The sequence below is a fragment of the Meles meles genome, chromosome 11 (genome assembly GCF_922984935.1).
Source record: "Meles meles chromosome 11, mMelMel3.1 paternal haplotype, whole genome shotgun sequence".
In the NCBI taxonomy this organism is placed as follows: domain Eukaryota; kingdom Metazoa; phylum Chordata; class Mammalia; order Carnivora; family Mustelidae; genus Meles; species Meles meles.
This window is the reverse complement of record NC_060076.1, coordinates 81,865,867-81,888,491: the sequence shown is the minus strand read 5'-3', so window position 1 is coordinate 81,888,491 and position 22,625 is coordinate 81,865,867. Positions and strand designations below refer to the sequence as shown.

General features: G+C 46.7%; 1 protein-coding gene across 2 annotated transcripts in view; it reads left to right on the top strand.

Annotated features, from left to right (window-relative positions):
- PCSK5 (proprotein convertase subtilisin/kexin type 5) overlaps positions 1 to 22,625 on the top strand; it is a 455,881-nt gene that overhangs the window by 406,846 nt on the left and 26,410 nt on the right. For both annotated transcript variants that reach the window (XM_046022868.1, XM_046022867.1), the window contains 7 exons: positions 2,551 to 2,687; positions 3,851 to 4,051; positions 8,754 to 8,831; positions 13,391 to 13,474; positions 15,282 to 15,477; positions 18,822 to 19,039; positions 20,089 to 20,325. In XM_046022868.1, the coding sequence (XP_045878824.1) occupies positions 2,551 to 2,687; positions 3,851 to 4,051; positions 8,754 to 8,831; positions 13,391 to 13,474; positions 15,282 to 15,477; positions 18,822 to 19,039; positions 20,089 to 20,325 (1,151 nt within the window). The remainder of the gene's footprint in view (positions 1 to 2,550; positions 2,688 to 3,850; positions 4,052 to 8,753; positions 8,832 to 13,390; positions 13,475 to 15,281; positions 15,478 to 18,821; positions 19,040 to 20,088; positions 20,326 to 22,625) is intronic.

Sequence of the window (22,625 nt, the reverse complement as noted above, 5' to 3'; positions counted from 1 at the left end):
GCCATCAGCATGTTCATAGCTGGCCTTTACCCACCACACAGCCCGCCACAGACCACATTGGGCAGAGACGAACAGCAGACATGCAAACACTCTTTGGTGAGGACATAGGGTCGGGGGCACAGAATGTTCCTCAAAGAACCGAGGCAGGGGAACTCAGACTCAAATAACCACCATGCAGAAGTGGGTGAGGGGAAAAAAAAAAGATGTAGGTGAGGAATTCTCCTGTTAGGTCTTCATTCTCTACATCCCTCTGGTGTAACTGCGTCCTTCCTCAAGCTGACGGGACCGCGCAGCCCTCCACCTGCACCTGCTTCCCCTGTCCCGACCCTGTTCCACCTTGTAGCCAGCCCAGTGAGCCGCGCCTGTGCACCACTGGCCACTGATGAGCGGGTCCCATAAAACCCTTGGAGAAACAAATACAGGGAATGAAGAAGTCCACTTCCCCCCTGGATAAAGGACGCCATGTTTGTTTCCAGAAATACATAAGTGTAACCCTATAGAATGTTTCCTAACTTTGAAGATAGTGAATAAAACATTGTATCATAGAAGGTGCTAATGAAGAAATACAAAGCTTTCCTTGGATACTTCGTTGATGCTATGAAATTCACCAAAGGGCAAAGGTCAGCTTGATCCCGCTCCCCCTTCAAATGGGCCCCTAATTCAGTGGAGTCTGGAATACAACATTTGGGGTACCTGACTGGCTCAGTGTGCTAAGCGTCTGCTTCGGCTCAGGTCATGATCTCTAGGTCCTGAGATCAAGAGTGTCACATTGGGCTTCCTGCTCAGCTGGGGGGGGGGGGGTTGCTTCTCACTCTGCTCCTCCCCCACTTGTGTGCATGCTCTGTCTCTCTCAAAAATAAATACATAAATAAAAATTTAAATTAAAAAAATTAGTTTAAGTGTGGAGACTCCTGAAGAAATTAAGAATAGAGCTTCCCTATGACCCTGCAATTGCACTGCTGGGTATTTACCCCAAAGATACAGATGTAGTGAAAAGAAGGGCCATCTGTACCCCAATGTTTATTGCAGCAATGGCTACGGTCACCAAACTGTGGAAAGAACCAAGATGCCCTTCAACGGATGAATGGATAAGGAAGATGTGGTCCATATACACAATGGAGTATTATGCCTCCATCAGAAAGGACGAATACCCAACTTTTGTAGCAACATGGACGGGACTGGAAGAGATTATGCTGAGCGAAATAAGTCAAGCAGACAGAGTCAAGTATCATATGGTCTCACTTATTTGTGGAGCATAACAAATAACATGGAGGACATGGGGAGATGGAGAGGAGAGGGAGTTGAGGGAAACTGGAAGAGGAGATGAACCATGAGAGACTATGGACTCTGAAAAACAACCAGAGGGTTTTGAAGGGGCGGGGGGGGGGGGGAGGGAGGTTGAGGAACCAGGTGGTGGGTAATAGGGAGGGCACGTACTACATGGAGCACTGGGTGTGATGCCAAAACAATGAACACTGTTATGCTGTAAATAAACAAATAAACGAAAAAAAAAATTAGTTAAAAAAAATGACATACAACATTCTACTGTAGAATGAGAAGGGACAATATACTTAAAAATATAAATACATAAAACCTAAGCCACTTCACTCTTAATATTAACAACCTAGCTTTTAAAAAAAAAATAATTGAAAAAAAAATCTAGTAGACGTTTTGGTAAGTTACTTGAACTCAACACTGAGCTGTTTCCAAACATCCATGTGGAGACCATGTCCTTAATGGGAGTGAGAAAATCCAGGATGAAGCCAGGTACTTTGTGAGCTCTGAATCACTCCCTGGGTAATGAGAGACACAGAGCACTAGGTTAAATGAAACACAGATTAACAGACACTCCCAAAGTTCCCCAATTCAGCTCTACAAGTCAGAGATGGGAGGCCTCCACGTCACCTCCCCTTCCCATTGCCATGTGACAGAATGAACAGATGTTCAAATCCCAGGCCTGCCTTTGACTATGTATGGGACTCTGAGCCCATTACCTCAAGACTCAGTTCCCCTATCTAGGAATTAAAGACATAATAGCTACCATCTGGGAATGGCATGGAGGTTGAAATAAGGACTTCACACACCATCAGTACTCCATAAACGCTGGGACCCCTTTCCTACTCCCCAGCTCTTGACAGCTGGCCTGATGTTGGGTCCTCAGGGTCCAGAGGGAAGTGGCTAATGACCTGTTTGGTGAGCACACAAAGACCAAGCTTTTGTCCTTGACACCCAAATATCTATACCTGTTAAAAATGACATGTAGGGGGCGCCTGGGTGGCTCAGTGGGTTAAGCCTCTGCCTTCGGCTCAGGTCATGATCTCGGGATCCTGGGATCGAGCCCCATGTCAGGCTCTCTGCTCAGCGGGGAACCTGCTTCCTCCTCTCTCTCTGCCTGCTTCTCTGCCTACTTGTGATCTCTGTCTGTCAAATAAATAAATAAAATCTTTAAAAAAAAAATGACATGTAGACAGATGTCAGGATATTAAATTCTGGTGGTAAAGAGAAACAAATCAACGTACCTCATGGAGGAAACTCCGCCCCCCCCCCCAGGTTTGAACAGCACTGCTGCAAGACCTGTCCGGAGAAGACCTACAGGGAAGGATCCGAATGCAAAGCGTGTGAGACCAACTGCGGCAACTGTGACCAGCAACGGTGCTACTGGTGTGAGGAGGGCTTCTTTCTCCTGGGTAAGCCTGAGAGGCGTGTGGTACAAAGGCAGGACAAGGCTCCCGAGCCCCACCCGGAAATGAGAGCACTCTGTTGACCAGTTTCAGACTCTTCCTGAGCCTCTTGTCCAAGGATGGATTTTAATTTGGTTTGAAAATAAACATTAGCCAGCACTACTTCCTTCTGCTTCTATTACTGGAGTAGAGTGCCTGTCCCTCATTAGTTTCCGACATCGCCAAGCTGATGGATGCAAGAGTGACGGGGGCAGGGGAGGGGGGTACGTTGAAGGTAAATGCCTTAGAATGAATCACCTAGAATATTCAGAACCATGACTCCTTCCTGGAGGCTTAATCCACACTATGTATCCCTAAGCCCTGTTGAAGACCAACAAGATCCTTTGTCTTCAGTTTGGGTCTGATGGTTATGAAAGAACCATCCTAGGGGTCTTCCAGGGGAAGGACTACCAGCCAGAGGCTCCTGAATGTTTGCCAGATCAGCCCACATGGATCTCCGTGGTTCTATACAGAGATTTGTTTGATTCGTGCTTCTCCAAGGCCCTGAGAATCTTAAAGTTCTTTACTAGATGCCCTTCACTTCTTTAAAAACAAATGCAGGGACGCCTAGGTGGCTCAGTGGGTTAAGCCGCTGCCTTCGGCTCGGGTCATGATCCCAGGGTCCTGGGATCGAGTCCCGCATGGTCTCCTTGCTCGGCAGGGAGCCTGCTTCTCTCTCCACCTCTGCCTGCCTGTGTGCTCTCTCTCTCTCTCCTTCTCTCTGACAAATAAATAAAATAAAATAAAATAAAATAAAATAAAATTTAAAAACAAATGCAAACAGGGGTGCCTGGGTGGCTCAGTGGGTTAAGCCTCTGCCTTCGGCTCAGGTCATGGTCTCAGGGTTCTGGGATGGAGCCCCTTATCGGGCTCTCTGCTCAGCGGAGAGCCTGCTTCCTCCTCTCTCTCTGTCTGCCTCTCTGCCTGCTTGTGATCTCTCTCTGTCAAATAAATAAATAAATTCTTCAAAAAAGAAAACAAATGCAAAACAAATGCAAAAATAAACAAATGCAAACAAAGAACGTTCCTGAGTTTCCCCGCCGCCTGTTTAGAACCCAGCCTTGCACAGGGCGCCCGGCCGAGCCCACCAGGGGCCCACCCCCATGCTCCCTCTCTGTGTTCTCCCGCAGAAGGCTCCTGTGTCAGGAGATGTGGCCCTGGCTTCTACGGCGACCCAGAGTTGGGACAATGTGAGCGCTGCCACCCGGCCTGTGAGACCTGCACCGGCTTTGGACACCAACAGTGCAGCAGCTGCCGGGAAGGACAGCAGCTGCGGCAGGGAACGTGTGTGGGGCCTGCCCAGATCCAGGTGGAAGGCAGATTCTGGAATGGTATGTGCAGGAGAGAGAGAGAGAGAGCAGGTGTCCAGCCACCTTCTCTGCCTGTCTCCTTCCCTCCCTCTTTAACACTTGCCTTTGGGATATCCCAAAAGAGACGCAGGCAGGGAAGTGAACCAAAGCTTGGAGTCGGACAGGGGAGGAGGCTATGGTTCGTGGGTATCTGACCTGGAGGGAAACCCAAAGTGCAACTTTGGTGTGGCCCGCGAGTTCCTGTCCGGTGGGGGAGAGCTCGGAGCAGGTAAACGGAGTCATGGAGGAGAATGGCCCAACGACCACTGTCTCAGAGATTTCAGAATAGCTACTACCTAAGGCAAAGGCGAAAGACTGGCAAGGGTGGGCTTTTTCTGTTGCACAAGGAAGAACGACCCTAAGGTATTGGAACTTAAGCTGAGACAGCCGATCTTTCCGGCGGCTGATTAGAACTTAGCATCACTCAAGCTTGCCTTTTATAAGTCCCCCTTCAAGGGCACCTGGGCGGCTCTCTCAGTTAAGCAACAGACTCTCGATTTCGGCTCAGGTCATGATCTCCAGATTGGGAGATGGAGCCCGGAATCCGGCTCCTTGCTAAGTGGGGAATCTGCCTGAGATTTTTCCTCCCCCTCCCCCAGGGGCTCATGCTGCCTCTCAAGTAAAATAAAATAAATGTCCCCCTCCAGCTACAGATGGGGAAAGTGGGGATTTTGATGGGGACTGGCGGGAGGGTGTGGGAGCTTGCCGTCTAACAGTAAAGGCTTGCGTCTGCTCATTCCTACCTGTGTCTTCCGTATGGACCTCCTCGCACTGAAGCCAAAGTCACAGGCTTCCTTGCAAGGTAGTTACAAACGCCAATGACCTCTCTGTGTCTCCGGGGGTTAATACACAAAACCCTCTTCCTGCTGGAAAAATCTGACTCACATTCTATGAAGAGATGCTCAGGAAAACAAGAGATGCTCTCCGTTTGATTTCGAGGCAAGGATTTGTGAAAAAGGTCATCTCGGTGCAGCAACAGTGGAGATCCGCTCAGGATACGACTTCGAAGGGCCGGGGCAAGGGAAAGATCCCGGGCAGGAGAGAGGCTCTCGCTGGGTCCGCGGAGGGACATCCATGGCGACCGTCCACCATGACCGTGGCACATGTGAGACTTAAAGGAAAAGCAGCTCAGGGACCATCACAAACCCAGCAGCCAAAGGCCACGGAGAACACGGGCCAATTTCAGAGACATTGCTGGGAAGAAAATCATTCACTCCAGACTGGGATCTCTTCTGTGAATTATGGCTGGACCCAAAGGCTGAAAACGGGTTTGTCTGGCATTCAGGCATTTAAGAAGCAGTGCAAGCCAAGAGGAAAATCGTCTGGTGCTGCGTTCCTAGCTCAGAACATCTGTATTTTATCTGGCATCCAGATGATGAAAAGGGCCAGGGAGCCAAGAGTCAGAGCAGATTTGATTCCCCCAAATGATTACACGTCCCTTTCAACTGGACTACGCACTCCGCAAGCAGAAATCAGGCCTTGATTGTTCCCCTCTGTTGGAGCACCACACCCAACCCTCTGCATTTTCTACTATCAAAATATAGTGTTTTTGAAGAAGGGAAGGAATTAGTCCATTTGGGGATTTAGCACTAATAAGGGATTCGGGAAGCAGATGCGAATGCTTCTCATGGCTGGACAAAAGCAATAAAGTCAATGACACGGCCGCGCTTTTCTATGATCTAGGAAATCAGACATGCAGACTATTCACAGGGAGGAAGGACTCATTCTTCACGGAGCAAGGTACAGCCGGAGCTCAGCTTCCCCAGCAGAGTTTAGACACCACTGAGGTAAGCAGTAAGTGGGAAATGCACTCCATAAAGTCCTAGACTCGAGTATTGGAGCCAATGCCTACAACTGTACCCTGACTTCTAGCTCTTAAAAACAAGAAGCAAAACAAACAAATAAAACAAGATTGGGGGTATAATAGGTGGACAGAAGTTTCCAGAAAACAGGTGCTAATTAGCCCCTTTTCGATGATGCTAAGCAGGTTGCAGTCATCCTGAGTCAACTCTGTGGGAGTCCAGACAATGTACAGAAGGATCTGAAAAGAACAGAGCTGCCTAAATGCTCTCAGCAAGGTTCAACACGGTTGTGGAGCCACATAAGGAAGGTAAAACGGGACAAACCTCAGTTCACCCACACCACCCCCCAGCGGAAACAATCAGCTCTTCTTTGCCTCCAAAGACTACGACTGCCCCCGTTGCCTGTGCCAGCATGTGGGAAGGAAATAGCCTCAAAATAAAAATCCAACTGGACTTCACTGAACCCCTCTCTTAATAAGGTGACTGCTCAGAATGAGAGGACCATCATTCTTTGTTAATTATGCACATGGTGGGACCACCTCCTGCCCCAGTCTGAGGATGGAGAGTTCCCTACACGTTGGACCGTGCCCGGCCATCCTCCAGCCAAGGCTGAGCAATGTCCAAAGATGGCCGCCCAACTCTGCTCTTCCTGCCAGCAAAGAATCACTCGCACCAGAGTACGGATCCCTCCCAGATCCCCTGTCCTAGTCACTAATATCCTCTGGAGATTCCTAGTCCAATGTCCCCCGTGTGGCAACCGCACACCCAATGTGAAACAGGCCACTAATGGCTTCCACAGTGACCCGGGCATCACAGGGCGACCATGGGTGAAAATGTTGGGGCATTCAGCTGCCTTCCTGAAATCACTGTTGGGAATGGAAATGGTTTACTCTATGACTGTTAAATCATTTGGATTTTCTTAAGTGGTTTTCCCCCTGGTAGTGCCTGAAAGTCCTAGGAATAACTCCTGCACATTCCCCTACCCACCTATTTCCATCATCGATGAAAACCATGTTTGTAGCAGGCTCTAATGACATAGTCCGAGGGTAGTTTAATCTACAAAGCGCAGACGCGGGGAATTAACTTTTTATCTTTGACCACATCCTAACAATTTCTCACCAGCCTGTCTTTTGATCTTGATTCCTGTGCCCTGAGGAAGCCTGGACTCCCAGAGTCCCTCACAAACACTGAGCCATGTGCAAAAAATAAATCTCAGCGGTGGGGAGATATGTTGCCTGTGTGTAACTGAATCTTTGAGAGCTTTAAAGACGCCACGAAAATCTGATTTTTAGAAGGACTTTGTAGATATATACAGTTGCCTCGCTTAGAAATGAGGACCTCAATTTTATTTAATTATCCAACCAGAACTCAGTGAGGAACACCCAGGACTCTGGATGAGGAAATGACTAAACCTTTGGCCCACAGGATCCCTGAAGAAACCACGCATCTACACTTGCCTTGATTGTCAAATACCCAGGAATTTCGATAGGGGATCATTAAACTATCGGCTATGATGGGAGTATTCACACCACAGAAATCGGCAAACGCTGCAAGTCAGGTTTTTTGTGTTGTGTTCCAAAAAGCCATTTTACCATACACCACTCCACTGCTTTGACCTCAACCAAACTATTTTAAAATCCAAACTAATTACAAAAAGTCTGTCTAGTGAATGTAGGCTTTAGAGGTAAGCATACCAGGATTCAAATCCTGGCTCTGTTCTCTACTAGCTGTGAGACCTTGAACAAGTTACTCATTCTGTCTGAATCTTAATCCCCTCACCCATAAAATAAGAACATGGAACTACTTCAGCCAAGGTCATTCTGAGTATTAAATGGAAGAATACACATAAAGCTCCCAGGACTGAAGAGGACACAATAAAAGTTAAACTACTCTCCTGCCCTTTAACCTGACCCAGTCTTTTTTTTTTTTTTTAAAGATTTTATTTATTTATTTGTCAGAGGGAAAGAGAGTGAGAGCAAGCACAGGCAGACAGAGACAGAGAGAGAAGCAGGCTCCCTGCCGAGCACAGAGCCCGATGTGGGACTCCATCCCAGGACGCTGGGATTGAGTCGGACACTGGGATCATGACCTGAGCGGAAGGCAGCTGCTTAACCAACTGAGCCACCCAGGCGTCCCTAACCTGACCCAGTCTTAACGCAGGAAACCCCAGTTCGCTTTCAAAACAGTCTTGTCAAAAGCAAGTAATTTGGGGGGGCCGGGGGGGGCTAGATTGGGGAAGAATAATCCCAGAAAGAAGGCTGCAAAGAGTGGTCAGCTGAGATGCCTTGGGAGCCAACCCAAGTCGTTTATATCCTGTGTATAAAGATGTCCACAGCAGCTCCATTTATAATAATTAATAAAATTAAGTGAATTATGTTTCATGCAAATACATCACCCATTTAAAATAGTGTATACAAAGACTTTTAGGAGCAAGAGAATATGCCTATAAAATTTTAATATAAAATTCAGGGGCATCTGGGTGGCTCAGTTGATTAAGCCTCTGCCTTCAGCTCAGGTCATGATCCCAGGGTCCTGGAATCGAGCCCGCTGCATTGGACTCTCTGCTCAGCGGGGAGCCTGCTTCTCCCTCTCCCTCTGCCAGCCGCTCCCCACCCCCTGCTTCTGCACTAAGTGTCAAATAAATAAATAAAATCTTTTTAAAAATGCAAAACGTAGAATCGGTATTATATATACAAAAGACAAACGATTTCACACACACACATACATGATTCTACTCCCACATTCAATATGAAGATGGGAAATCCACGTGCTGACGTCTACCCCGCATTTCTGGGTGGTAAGGTGATAGGCAACACTCACCTTCTTTATCTTTCTTGCATTAAAAAAATTAAACACTTTTTTTTTTTTTTTTAATAAAAAAGAGCCCGGGCCCACTGCAAGCCCATCCCCGGCGAGGAACCTGCCACAGAAGCGACGGCGGAAGTTTCAAATCAAAAGAGGTAACAGGGAAGTAGGGAAAAGACCATCACACCAAATCAAAAGCCTCTGTGACCCAGAAACCAACCTGAGAAGCTGGGCTATAAGGAGCAAATGGGGGTGCGGAAGTCCTCAGATAAAAACAGAAGGAAGGTGGTAACCACAACTTGGTGCTCAGAGGCCAGAGACCGGGAGGAAATTCAGCCGTGAAGCTTTCTGGAACATTTAAGGGCGTTCCTGATGTGCTGACTGGTTGTATCTGGAGAGGCTATCAAGAAAAGCCTCTGTCCTTGCAGATCTGTAATAGCCTGGAAAAGCACCTTTGGCCTCCCTGGTCACTGCTGTAGTGTTTGAAATAGCAGAGATTGGAAAAAAAAAAAATAACTAAGCGGTCACCAACAGTTACCAGTTAGAAAAATGAAGTTTGATATACCCGGGCAATGGAATGCTGTGGAGTCACAAACAAGAATGGGGGGGTTCTTTATGTGCTATGGCCCCCCCAAATACATTATTACCAAAAACAAAACAAATGTGATAAACAACGTGAATACAGACAGTTTATATAGAAAGGATGGAAAGATGCTTTATGATATATTCCCTTTCTTCAGTTTTTTGGTTTTTTTTTTAACTGTGTGAGTATTGCTTATTTTAAACGTTTGTTTTAAATAAAACTCCTGTTTTATATGGTTTAGCTATAGTCATTTCTAAAGGACAGACACTACATTTTCTTGGTCAAGGTGTTTTGTTTTTTTTCTCTTTGAGGTCTTGTCCAGTTCAGAATTTCTGGAGTGGGAAAAAAAAAAGAAAAACTGTGATCAAAGTCAAATACTTGTGATTAAGTCACTAATCTTTTAGGATAAAAAGCTGTGGCTGGCAATGATGATCCCTTGCCTACACTTAATTGCTGTTAACTGTGTGTGCAGAGCACCCTCTAGTGGACATGTGCTGACATTACAGAATTTTTATATCTAGTGTGTCCCAGTAAAATCTCAAGCGGCCAGAATGTGAGATGCATAATTATAAATACATGTGTAGATATATTACAAAAATGTGAGAAGATTCATTAAAACTCATTTCTAAATAAAAAAAAACTTTAGTATAAAAATGATAAAATCGGGGTGCCTGGGTGGCTCAGTTAAATGTTTGCCGCCTCCTGCTCAGGTCATGATCCCAGGGTCCTAGGATACCGCACCACTTCTGGCTCCCCTGTATGGGGAACCTGCTTCTCCCTCTTCCTCTGCCCCTCCCCTCCACTCTTGTGTGCTCACTCATGTGCTTTCTCCCTGTCTCAAATAAATAAATAAAATCTTTGGGCGCCTGGGTGGCTCAGTGGGTTAAGCCTCTGCCTTCGGCTCAGGTCATGACCTCAGGGTCCTGGGATCGAGCCCCACATCAGTCTCTCTGCTTGGCAGGGAGCCTGCCTCCCCCTCTCTCTCTGCCTGCCTCTCTGTCTACTTGTGATCTCTCTCTCCTTGTCAAATAAATAAAGTCTTAAAAAAAAAAAAAAAGACTCCCTGCTCAACAGGAAGTCTGCTTCTCCTGCTGACCTCTCTCCTCATGCTCTCTCTCTCTCTCTCAAATAAATAAAATCTTAAAAAAATGAAATAAAATCTTTGGGGAGCCTGGGTGGCTCAGTGGGTTAAAGCCTCTGCCTTTGGCTCAGTTGATGATCTCAGGGTCCTGGATGGAGCCCCGCATCGGGCTCTCTGCTCAGTGGGGAGCTTGCTTCCCCCCTCCCCCGCCTACTTGTGATCTTTGTCTGTCAAATAAATAACAAAAATCTTTAAATAAATAAAATCTTAAAAAAAAAAGATAAACAACAAATTTCAAACCCTGAGTCAAAAAAAATTCAACCCCTGGCCTAGACATATAATAATATTAAACACTGTCAAGGTGTCTGATAAATATTATTTTGCTATTTTTTTTTAAGAACTGCTCTCAGCCATTGTTTTTTTCAGTTCCATTGAAATACAATTGACACGTAACATTGTCACGCTTAAAAAGTATAATGTGATGGTTTGATATATGTATATATTGCAAAATGATTACCACCGTAAGGTTAACACAACCACCACCCCCAGTTACCTTGTGTGTGTGTGGTGAGAACCTTTAAGAGCTAGTCTTTTAGCAACTTCCCCATATACAATAGTATTAGCTGTAGACACCATGTACTTAATCATCTTACAACTGGAAGTTTGTACCTTTTGGTCCCCTTTCACCTATCCCCCCACCCATCCCAACCCCTGGCAACCACCAATCTATCCTAAGAGTTTGGTTTCCTTGTAGGTTCCACATATAAGTGAGATCACAGAGTATTTGTCTTTCTCTCTCTGATATACTTCACTTAGCCTAATACTCAAGATTTATCCATTTGTTGCAAATGGCAACATTTCCTTCCTTTTTATGGCCGAGTGGTGCTCCTTTATGCACATACAACACATCTTCTTGATCCCTTCACCCATCGATGGACACTTCAGTGGTTTCTGTATCTCAGCTCTTGTAAGCAAGGCTGCAATGAACATGGGAAGACAGATGTCTCTTCAAGACAGTGATTCCATTTCCTTCAGCTACATATACAACGCGGAACGGCTGGATCGTGGGGTAGCTCCATTTTTCATCTTCTGAGGACCCTCCGCACTGTCTGCCACAGTGGCTCTCCCCACTTCCAGCCCCACCAGCGGTGCACAAGCGTCCCCTTTCCTCCACGTCCTCAGTGACGCTGGCTATGTCTTCTCCAGCCTTGCCCACCTGACGGGTGTGAGATGCTCTCACACTGCAGTTTTGATCCAAACCTCCCTGGGGATTAGCGAGGACTGATGTTGGCAAGGGACCTGTTGCTCACTCTGCCGCCTTCTCTTTTGGGTTAAGTGAGGCTGTCAGGTTAAAAGGGCCTTCGGGGAGACAGTTGGTCTGTGGAGCCTCCTGTTGTCTTTTGCGGGAATCCTGTGCTGGGCTCTGCGCTGCCCAAGGCTAACTGAGCTCTTAACAGCTCTGCCCAGGGAGAGTACAGCAGTGAGTCAGTCTCCTGGAAAACCAAGGCATGTTTCTCCTACCAGACTAGGAAGAGAACTGCCACTTAGCGTGGCAGGATGAGCCTTTATGTCTATATGTCTGTATCTACCTCCAGGTCAATCTGTCTACCTCCCTACCTGGGGAGGTACTGGGGATCTAGTTTCCTCAGTAGCTAATCTAAGCAGCTTATTCACCACGGCACCTTCAGAGAAACCAAGCAATGCCTCCCAGGCCACTCCAGGTATGGAACAGGGGAAGGAGAGAGAGAACTAAAGCTGAAGCTTGGGAAATGGGGAGGTTTGTACCCAAGGAGAAAACTGGGAGGAAGGAAGCAGAAGGTCCAGCATTTACTGAGCCGCCTGTGTGTGCATTATACAGTTTCATTTTGTCCCACGACAGTTCTATAAGGGAACGATCATTGGCTCTCATGCTAGAGACATGGAAAATAGGACTCTCTGAGTTTGATTCCCATATCCCTGGTTACTCTCCCGGAAGTGGCACAGCTGGGTTCTGAAGGCAGGTGTGCCTACAGGCCCCACTTTGTCAGACCGACTCTCAGAAGGGCTGGAAGGAGCCAGAAGCAAGGGTGGGGGGCAGTCATAAGATGCCAACAGTCGACTGGGGGTCCAGATCATTCCTATCCCACATCCTGAGCTAGATCTTCTTTTTCTAATTTTCCCCTGTGAGACTCGTGCTGATTCCTAAGCAGCTTCTGAGGTTTGGTCAAGATCTCATGTCCTCATTGAGTGATGTCACCAAGGCTGTTCTGTAGGTCTTTGAAATTGTCCCGTGGACTTGCTGACTCTCGGGAAAAGCTTGGCCATCGAAGGAGTGCTCTTGGGGGGAAAGGGAGAAAGGAACACCTCTAATGTTTCCCAGGTGGATGGGTATTGAGCAGGGATGGCCTGCTTACCACCTGACCAACCAGAAAACTCACAGGTGGCTCCATTAGGTGAATGTTTAACGATGATTTGAGAGGAGATCAATTTAGGTTTGCATTCCACAGTGGTTACTCTGAAGAACACAGAAACCCAAACATTGACAGATTTTGAAACCTGGTTCCAAAGAACAAAAAAAAAAGTGGGGGGGGGGGGAAGGAAGGGAGAGAGGAAGGAAAAGAAAAAGTTACTCCACAAAAGACACAATGAATTCTGTTATCATCTTGGAGTGAAGAGAAATGGTCATCTAAGGATCTTGGGGAAAGAAGTGATGACTTTAACTAGAAAATTCTTTCATGACGCATGCCCACAAGCACACACTCCCACAGATTTTTAATATGTGAAAGAAGGAACACCTGGTAGATTAAACCCCATTGCATTTAAGGCTATCCTGTCACTGGAAGGTTTGCAAACCACGTCTTAATGATCCATTGGAAGGAAGAGAAAAAATGAGTGAAAAAGAATGAAATACATGACTAAATGAATAAAGTCCACCACACGGGTAATGAGTGGGCACCAGAGTTTAGCCAATGCAAAACTGAAGGGATTCTATTCTGGGCAGGAAGACGAGATGACCCATGAGCTCCTTTCCAATGCTGTAACACTGACTTTTGGTTTCTGTCCCTACACAGACATTTTGAGAGGACACCAGCCTTGTCATCCTTCTTGTAAAACCTGCAATGAGTCTGCGACACTGTGCACTTCATGTCCAAAAGGTCAGTGTGGAATATGACAGGAGGTGGCCGTGGCCACAACCCTTCACTGTCACTCATGTGACATCTTTATGTAAAAGCTTTGCAGGACTTGATCCGGTTCTCACTGTTCCTATCACAATGGCTCCTCTGGGAAAATGCCAGGACCCAGACAGTGACCTCTAACAAAACTGGTATTCAGGGGCACGTGCGGATTCAGTCGGTCGAGCAAGAGACCCTTGATCTCGGGGTTGTAAGTTTGAGTCCCATGTTGCGTATAAAGATTACTTAAAAATAAAATCTTAAACACACACACAACTAGCTTTCAAAGGACCAAAAAAGAGAGAGAGAGAGAGAGAAAAGAAAAACATCAGTGTTCTTATCCAAAGGCATGATGAAGTAATCTGTGGATCTGGCCACAGAATTTGCTGGGTCTCTGGGTACCTCACATTTCTAGAGGTTCCATTACTCTTGAAAGTGCATTCGCCAAAACAGGAGAACTGAGGGTAGAGATTCCGGGGGAGGGTAAGTACCCTACTTCTTCTTTCCTTCTTCATTTCTGAATTTAGGGGAGGAAAAAAAAACCCAAGAATGACTTTTTTTTTTAAGGTTTGTTTAGTTGAGAGAGAACAAGAGAGAGCGAGAGCATGGGGAGGGGCAGATGGAGAGGGACAAACTGGCTCCCCGCTGAGCAAGGAGCGGGGCTCAATCCCAGGACCCCGGGATCATGACCTGAGCCGGAGACAGACGCCCAACTGACTGAGCCGCCCAGGCGCCCCTCCAAAAGCAACAACTCAACAGATGCTCTGCTTCTTCGTCTGTCAAAACAAAACATCAGAAATAGCAACTCCCCTGAATTCGGGGATATTTTATGAACATGGTTCATTAACAGTGAGAATTTAAGAATTAAAAGTGACCACGAAAGCGGTCATGGTGTCGGAAGGCGCAGCGTTCACCGTAAGATGGGACGCAAAACTTTAAAATTTCAGGTGTGCCATGACTCTACCCCTACGAAATATAAACGTTTACAACCAAAAACTGAAGGAATTTTCTTGGGATTTGAGAATGGAGGGTGATTTTATAATAATTTTCTTCAATAATGATGGTATCTGATTTTTTCAATTAAAAATAAGTAGACAGACCGTCCGCTCCAGGTGGTGCTGGATGGAAGAGTTGCCACTGGGTTAGTGGCCTAGCAGGAGAGGTTTCCAGAAGCAGAAAAATAGACTCTAGAGGGCCGCACATGTCCTTACACGTGGATGAAGGTGTTAACAGGCCAACTGGACAGAAGGAAGCCCCCTCGTGACCTGCACCAGTATCAGTAGGAAAGTAAAAGAAACAGGGCAAGAGGGCACCTGGGTGGCTCAAAGTATCTGTCTTCAGCTCAGGTCATGATCGGGGGTCTTGGGATTGAGTCCCAAATCGGACTCTCAGCTCAGCGGGGAGCCTGCCTCTGCCTCTCCCTCTATCCCTCCCCGCCCCCACCATTGTGAGCTCTCTCTCTCTCTCTCTCTCTCTCAAATAAACTCTAAAAACAGAAAGAAACAGGGCAAAACCTCTGTTGTCGATTTCCTTTCTGGTGATCAAATTGAATGTGGGAGACCGAGCATCACTAATAAGTACTTGCGATCGTCAGAAATAAATATTCAACATCCTTGGGTCTTTGCAGAGGCTCCAAGGGTCTTTACCCTTGGATAAAGGGATGCACAGGCATCCAGGGTCTTTACAGAGGGCTGCTGTGGGTCATCCATCCTTTGTGAGGACACACGTGCCCTTGGACCAGACACAGGATGACCATCTGTCCGCTCTGCCTTCTTCCCTGGGTTTCTAGGCACATATCTGCTGGCCCAGACCTGTGTCTCCTCCTGTCCCGAAGGCACATGGCCCTCAGCGAGGAGTGGAAGCTGCGAGAACTGTACAGAGGACTGTGTCTCCTGCTCTGGAGCTGATCTCTGCAGAAAATGCCAGATGTCACCAGACTTTCCTCTCGTCCTCCACAAAGGCAGGTGCTACACCAGGTGCCCTGAGTAAGTGTCCCTCTGCCTTCCTAGTCCAGCTCCGGTACATTCCCCTACGACATTTGGAGGGCAATTCCTTCTTGCACCAGGAATGCCTTCCCATCCCCGGTGACAGAGCCTAGGGACGTGTCCCCTTGTGACTCTGACTAACATCACTATTGGCCATAGCAGCCAAAGCTTGCACCCTTGGGACTGTGATATGTACGTGTTTTTGACTTTTGTGAAAATACGCGTCTCTTCCACCTTGTGGCTGTAATCAAGGAGTTGTCTTTCTTCCATGACCAAAGTTAAGGCTGTGAATACAGGAATCTCTTCTTAAATGTTTGCAGTAGGTGAGGTGTGAGGTATAAATAATAAATACAGAATCAGACCTGCTAAATTATTTATTGATTCCTCATGGTTTCCTCAGTCCTCTGGCTTATAATTCCTTTTCTCTTCCCATCCATGGTTCCACCTCCAGGATGTACAACGGAAGTGGAAACGGCACTTGGAAAAGTGTATCTGGGAACTTCTGGTGACGAGCAGCATAAATTCTAAGTAGAATGACTGAAACAGTGTGGGGTTTATCATCGCATGGAACAAAAAGCTTAAAATCCAGCATTGGTTACCTCAGCGGCCAACATTTCATTAAAGACCCACAATCTTTCCGTTTTGTTCTTGTATCTTCTTCAGCTTGTCATCCCCTGAGCCCCTGAGCCATGCTGTCTGCCCCGTGTCCAAACCTCACCACCCTACACAGCAACAACCAGAGACAGAAAAGGGCACGTTTCCTCTCCTCCATCTCTTTTCCAAAGGAAAGAAAACCGACTTCCCTTCACATCTCATTAGCCAGAATGCATCCCTTCCATGCTCCAAAAATGATCTCTGGCCAGAAGGATGGAAATAGAAGGATTGGTTTTAGCTACACAAGATTCACCCCGAACACCCAAATAAAATCAAACGCTGACAGCCAGGAGGACTGGAAAGAGGGAGGCGAGGGAGGAGTCTGGGGGAGTGACCAACAGAATCTATTTGGAGGAATTAGAAACTTCCCGCTGATTAAAAGAACTTGATGCTAGAGCTACAAGACCTATGAGAGAAGCAGATCAGTAGTTTCTGGATCCACTACTGAGACAGATCCTGTAGGTGCAAACACCAGTCAGGGTACTTGAGAAGGCTCCAGGCTAGTGGAGAAGCCAAGTGTATTCAATTCCATTCTGCAGATAAATAGTTCGCATCTGCTAGATGTAAGAATTGACAGCAGAAGCTTAGTTATAATCAACTGGAGGTTCTCCATGTGGTCCCAGAAAGCTAAGATACTACTGTATAAGGGAGTCTGGTCTTAGCTTTCATCCGGATACAGTTTGGTTCCCTCTCTTCTACTAAACCGCTTCTTCTCCGATTTTTCTTTTGTAAAACTACATCAGATACGTAAACTTGATTCACCCCTGTCCTATTTTTTCCTGATACACTCAGTACATTTGTGTTTCCTGAATAAATATAAGAAGGCCTGAAGCAATGAGGAAACAGATGTGAATGAGTTCATTAAAACATCAAGTAAAGAGGCCGTATAGGATGCCTCATGGGCACTGATTCTAAAAGGACTCTAGTAGATGAGTTACTTGCTACAATTCTTCACCCTTCCTTGGACCTATGCCCTCTGCTTCTCACTTTGCAGCAACTTCCACAGACACTGAATGGACTTCCTTGATCTTGACTTTGGGCAAGTTGAATTCCTTTGGCCAACAGGTTGTTAGCGGAAGGGAAGCAGAGCTTTACAACCTGTTTGCCTGGATGAACTTGCCCTCTTGTTCTCTGTCATGGCTGAGAGAAGAATGTGCCCCGGGAGGTCCCTGTGCCAGGGAAGATAAAGGGACAGGAAGACCAGAATCCAGGGTGTCCCTCGGGGCCCGGCCTCTGTCCCCCAGAGTACTGAGAAGTACATGTGCTTCCCCTACAATGACACATGCCTCTTTGAGCACAAGCTCAGCCTAGATCTGCCCTCCCACAGACACACGGGTGATGAGTTCGGGGTGTTTTGCACTATTATGGCAACAGCTGACGAATAGAAGGAAAATTGTAGAAAACAACTGTAATAGATACCTAGGACATCAAACTCCACATCCTCTACACTGGTTTGTGATTTTCCTGCTTCTGCACGTTCCAGCTCTTTCCTCCAGCTTTTTTCTTCCAAGGAACTGTCTATATTTTTCTCATCTTCCAAATCTATTTGAAAAGTTTGAGGTTTTCATATTTACTGTGTTCACCAGTCAGTATTAATCTATGGCACGATAATGTAATCACTGAGAGGTCCAATATATACACAGACACCAGACCACCTGGAAGAAAGTCAGTCATAGAAATATATCCTCCTGTACATTGTAGGATATGTTTGTGCTGTAAATACGTTTGACACTGTGTGCAAACACTCTATGCGCATGTTTGAAAGAAGCCACTGGTGATTGGCTGAGAGCAGCCGAAAACAAAAGTGGTTCTAATTTTATAGGGCATTAAACCTTCTGAGCTTTTTAAATGTAACTTTTTAACTTAATTATAAATGAACATTTTATATTAAAGAGTAAGTTGAGTAATTTAGTAAATGAAAATTTTTCATTAAAAATGTATTGGATAGGGGCGCCTGTGTGGCTCAGTGGATTAAGCCGCTGCCTTCGGCTCGGGTCACGATCTCAGGGTCCTGGGATCGAGCCCTGCATCGGGCTCTCTGCTCCGCGGGGAGCCTGCTTCCTCCTCTCTCTCTGCCTGCCTCTCTGCCTACTTGTGATCTCTCTCTCTCTCTGTCAAATAAATAAATAAAACCTTAAAAAAAATGTATTGGATAAAAAGCACTTTCTACTCAACATAAGGCTCTAATTTTTAAAAAAGGAATAAAGAATAAAAACTAGGGACGCCTGGGTGGCTCAGTGGGTTAAGCCTCTGCCTTCGGCTCAGGTCATGATCCCAGGGTCCTGGGACTGAGCCCCAAATCGGGCTCTCTGCTCCGCAGGGAGCCTGTTTCCCCTCTTTCTCTGCCTGCTTCTCTGCCTACTTGTGATCTCTCTCTCGCTCTGTCAAATAAATAAATAAATAAATAAAATCTTTGAAAAAAAATAAATTGGGAGATAGAATCAGGAAACCAGAAGGTGGCTGAACTATGCACACATTAACAAAAGTGGCTTTCAAACCAACCACTCTCACAAGGACGTCTTCCTGGATGTGATTTCTGACCCCTCCTTCCTCCGCAAGTCTAACCGCCTCGTTCTGCCCCACAATGGCAGCCGCCCTCCCAGTGTCTTCAGTCCCAAGCCCTCTGCCACCTGCGTGACTCATTTCCCCAGCTGGAAAGCGTCTTCAGTTGTGCTCTGTCTTCCCCACAGGGGCTTCTACGCAGAAGACGGCACGTGTAAGTCCTGCAGCTCTCCTTGCAGAACCTGCGAAGGAAATGCCACCAACTGCCACTCTTGCCAAGGAAGCCTCACCCTGCACCAGGGAGCATGCCGGGAAGCCTGCCCCGAGAGGCACGTGGCCGTGGAGGGGGTGTGCAAGGCTTGCCCTGAGATGTGTCAGGACTGCATCCATGAGAAGACGTGCAAAGGTATGTGGGAGCATCCTGGGGAGAGTATGGCTCTCCCAAGCCACCGCCCCTGGGGACCGACTATGGCAGGGGGTGGGGGGAAGGTGTCCATGTAAAATGAAGGGAACCAGTCTCCTTACCTTTACTGAAATAGATCCACCTCCCTGCCCATCACTGAGGAAATCAAGGGCGAGATCAAAGCCTTGCCATTACGGATGCTTCAAGCAAAGACAAACGAAAGCCCTGCTTCTGTGGGATTTCTCCCACACAGGGGTCCTGAGCACTTAGGGGTCATCCCAGCTGCTGGAGATCCAGACAAGAACCTGAAGTTCCTGCCTCTTTGAGCACAAAATCTCATAGGGAGGCTGATATTAAGGAAACACAGAAGGAGCTAGAGGATTGCAACTGTTATAAAATTATGATATGAAAGAGAAGTTCAGGCGAAGACAGTCAGGCTCAGGAGAGCACTCTGGCTAGGAGTTCTTTCTCGGGAATGATCTCCAAGATGGGCTAATCTCCTCTCCAGAGTAAGACCCATTGAATGATGCTGTCCCATCGAAGGGATTCTCTTGGTGTGACCCAAAGTGTTTTCTTGGTTTCCCCCCCCCAAATAAGAGAATGAAGACAAATGAAAGAAACCCACAATGCATTCCTCCCACTGAGTAATCATGTGTATGTCACCGGTCTCCCCTACCAGGGAATGAAAATATAACTAATGCAAGAATGTTTAAACTGCTTTTGCACTGAATACAGCCTGTGTTTCAGGTTTTCACCAAAACCTCCAGCATCTCCTCCATAGCTGGTCTACCCCATCACTGCAATTTTTTTACACCTCTAAGGGGCAGATCATTTCGGGCTGTAAACCCAACACCAGGTCATTAGGCCACCGTATGTGGTCTTCTCTCCCAAAGCCTAGAGACGTGAGGCTTGGCACGGGGCACATACATGGGACATGGAACACTCTGGTAGAAGGAGCCAGTGCGGTCTGGACAGGCTAGCCCACTCCAGAAGGAATGAATTCCTCTTTCCTGTGCCCGAGGGGGTAACTTGCTGCTTCCTACTCCCTGCAGAGTGTGTGCCTGCGTCCTTCCTCTACCAGGGTATGTGTCATCAGTCCTGTCCCCGCGGCTTCTACGAGGACACACGCGAGTGCATCCCCTGCCACGAAGACTGTCTGGAGTGTAGTGGCCCCTCGGCGGAGGACTGTGACCTCTGTGCTGAACCATCCCTGGTTCTCTACGATGGACGGTGTTTGGACGAGTGTCCAGTGGGAACCTACTATGAGAAAGAGACTAAGGACTGCCGAGGTAAAGGCTTGCATGAGTCTGACCAGGCATCCCCAGGGCACCCACCACCACAATGGGTGTCTGCTGAGACAAAGCATGTGTTGGGGTCTGCGGGGTCCCAGCCCCGGACCTGTCATCCCACCCGTTTCCCTCCTGCTTGAGAAAGCAGACTTCTGAATCTGCTCTAATTCATTATTAACGTTAAATGAATCGTTCATCAGCTTTGACCAGGTAACTTTTCTTGAGAACAAGTCAGGATGACCCTCCTCCCAACACAGGCTCTGATCTGATGATGAAAAAGAACTCCTGTGTGAGGCTTCACAGCAGACACAAGCCTTCACAAGTCACCCACAATGGAAGTGTCTTGGGTTTTTTTTCTTTAAAGATTTTATTTTTTTTAAAGACCAAGTCTTTTTTTTTTTTAATTTTATTTATTTATTTGACAGACAGAAATCACAAGTAGGCAAAGAGAGAGGAAGGGAAGCATGCTCCCTTCTAAGCTAAGAGCCCGATGCGGGGCTCGATCCCAGCACCCTGGGATCATGACCTGAGCTGAAGGCAGAGGCTTTAACCCACTGAGCCACCCAGGTGCCCCTGGTTATTTTTCTTAAACCTTGAAGCTGCTAAAGGGTGACAGCAGCATAGGGAAAGCTGTGCCTTGGGGGGGGGCGGAGAGGGGGCGGTTTCCTTGGTGCCTCTTGGGTCCCTCATCAGTTTGCTCCCTGCGGTGACCCTCCATGGTTCCTCACCTGCTTCAGCAGCTCCTGCCGTGGAACAACCCCCCCACATACACACTCAGCACATCAACCCCGACCCGTTCAAGGCAGGATCTGCTCTCATTGATGCCTCCTTATGTTATGTGATGGCCTCACAACAGGAAAAATAAATGGTCTATCATTAGAATCCTCCATTAAATGAGTTGCCCTGGGTGAACCTCTCCAGAGTCCCAGTGATTCGCTCCCACTAGGCAGCCAGGGCTAACTTGGCCCATGTGGCCACCAAGCAGGCACTGTTAGGCAGCTCTGCAGAGGTGGTCCCAACAGCAGCGGGAGCTTGAGGGTGAGTGCCTGGGGCGGGAGAAACCCTGGGCAGCCACGTTCTAGAATGTACTCAGAAGAATGATTTCCATGTCACAGGACGTGGGGATGGAGCCGACTCCTGACAGCTCTCTGCTCCAGCCCTAGGATCTGGATCCACCTTGTTGTGGGTTTTATGTAAGGCACCCTTTAGTGTCCGTGCCCCACCCCAGGAAAGACATGGTAGAAGACGGGGCAGGAGAGAATTTGGGGCCAGTTTCCTTGAGAAGTTTAGCAACTCGGCCAAAGGCTGCCAAGCCATCATGCCTGTACCTGGACAGGAACCGAGGCTCAATTTGTGGCCCTTCTCTGGTGTTCAATAATAAAGGTAATTTGCCATACAGAGAACTTTGTGGGCCTCATTTACTTGACTTACCTGACCTAATTTTCTCATTGAGAAAGGCCCTTGGTTCCCATCCCTGGTTGCCCATTAGAATTACCTGGCGAGCTTAAAAAAAAAAAATACATATATATGTAGTGTATATATATGTATTATATAATAAATATATTACTTATATTTAATAATATATTTATTATATTTTTATGTTATATATAATAGAAATATATTATAATATAAAATATATACCGTAAAATGCTTTATATAAAAATATATATTTATGTATTATATAATAAAACTATTTTATTATATTTATATTTAAATTATTATATATAATCTATATAATATGTGTATAAATATAAATTATATTTATATACATATATTATATATAAAAATAAATATTTTATATTTCATATATAGATATGGATGTCTGGGCTGCCCTCAGACCAACTCAACTGTTGGGAACTAACTTGAAGGCTCTTCCTGCAGGGCAATGACTCCTTCCACCAGTCCAAAGTCAGGCTGAGGGGAGCGCTGGTATTGGAAGAAATGGGGTGACCAGACTTTCACCAGGGAGAAGAAATAAAGGACCTGACCTGAAAAATTAAGATTTAGGTAGATGTTGAGAAGCATCCAGAAGTAAGAAGGATCTCCTCTAAGAAACACAGGACTTGGGATCCATTTGGATCCCCCAAATTATCCTCCACGAGACAGCAGAGGCACCTCTAAGAATCCCACACCTATCCCCAGGCACTGGGGCAGAAATAGCAGGAGCTCTGGTTAAGCTCCTGGGTTCAACTCCTAACCCTGCCCATTTCCAGTCAAGTGACTTGGTACCTTCAACCTCAATGTCCTGCTCTAGATAAAATGAGATGACAATAATGCCAGGTGTCTATTCTATTCAGTGA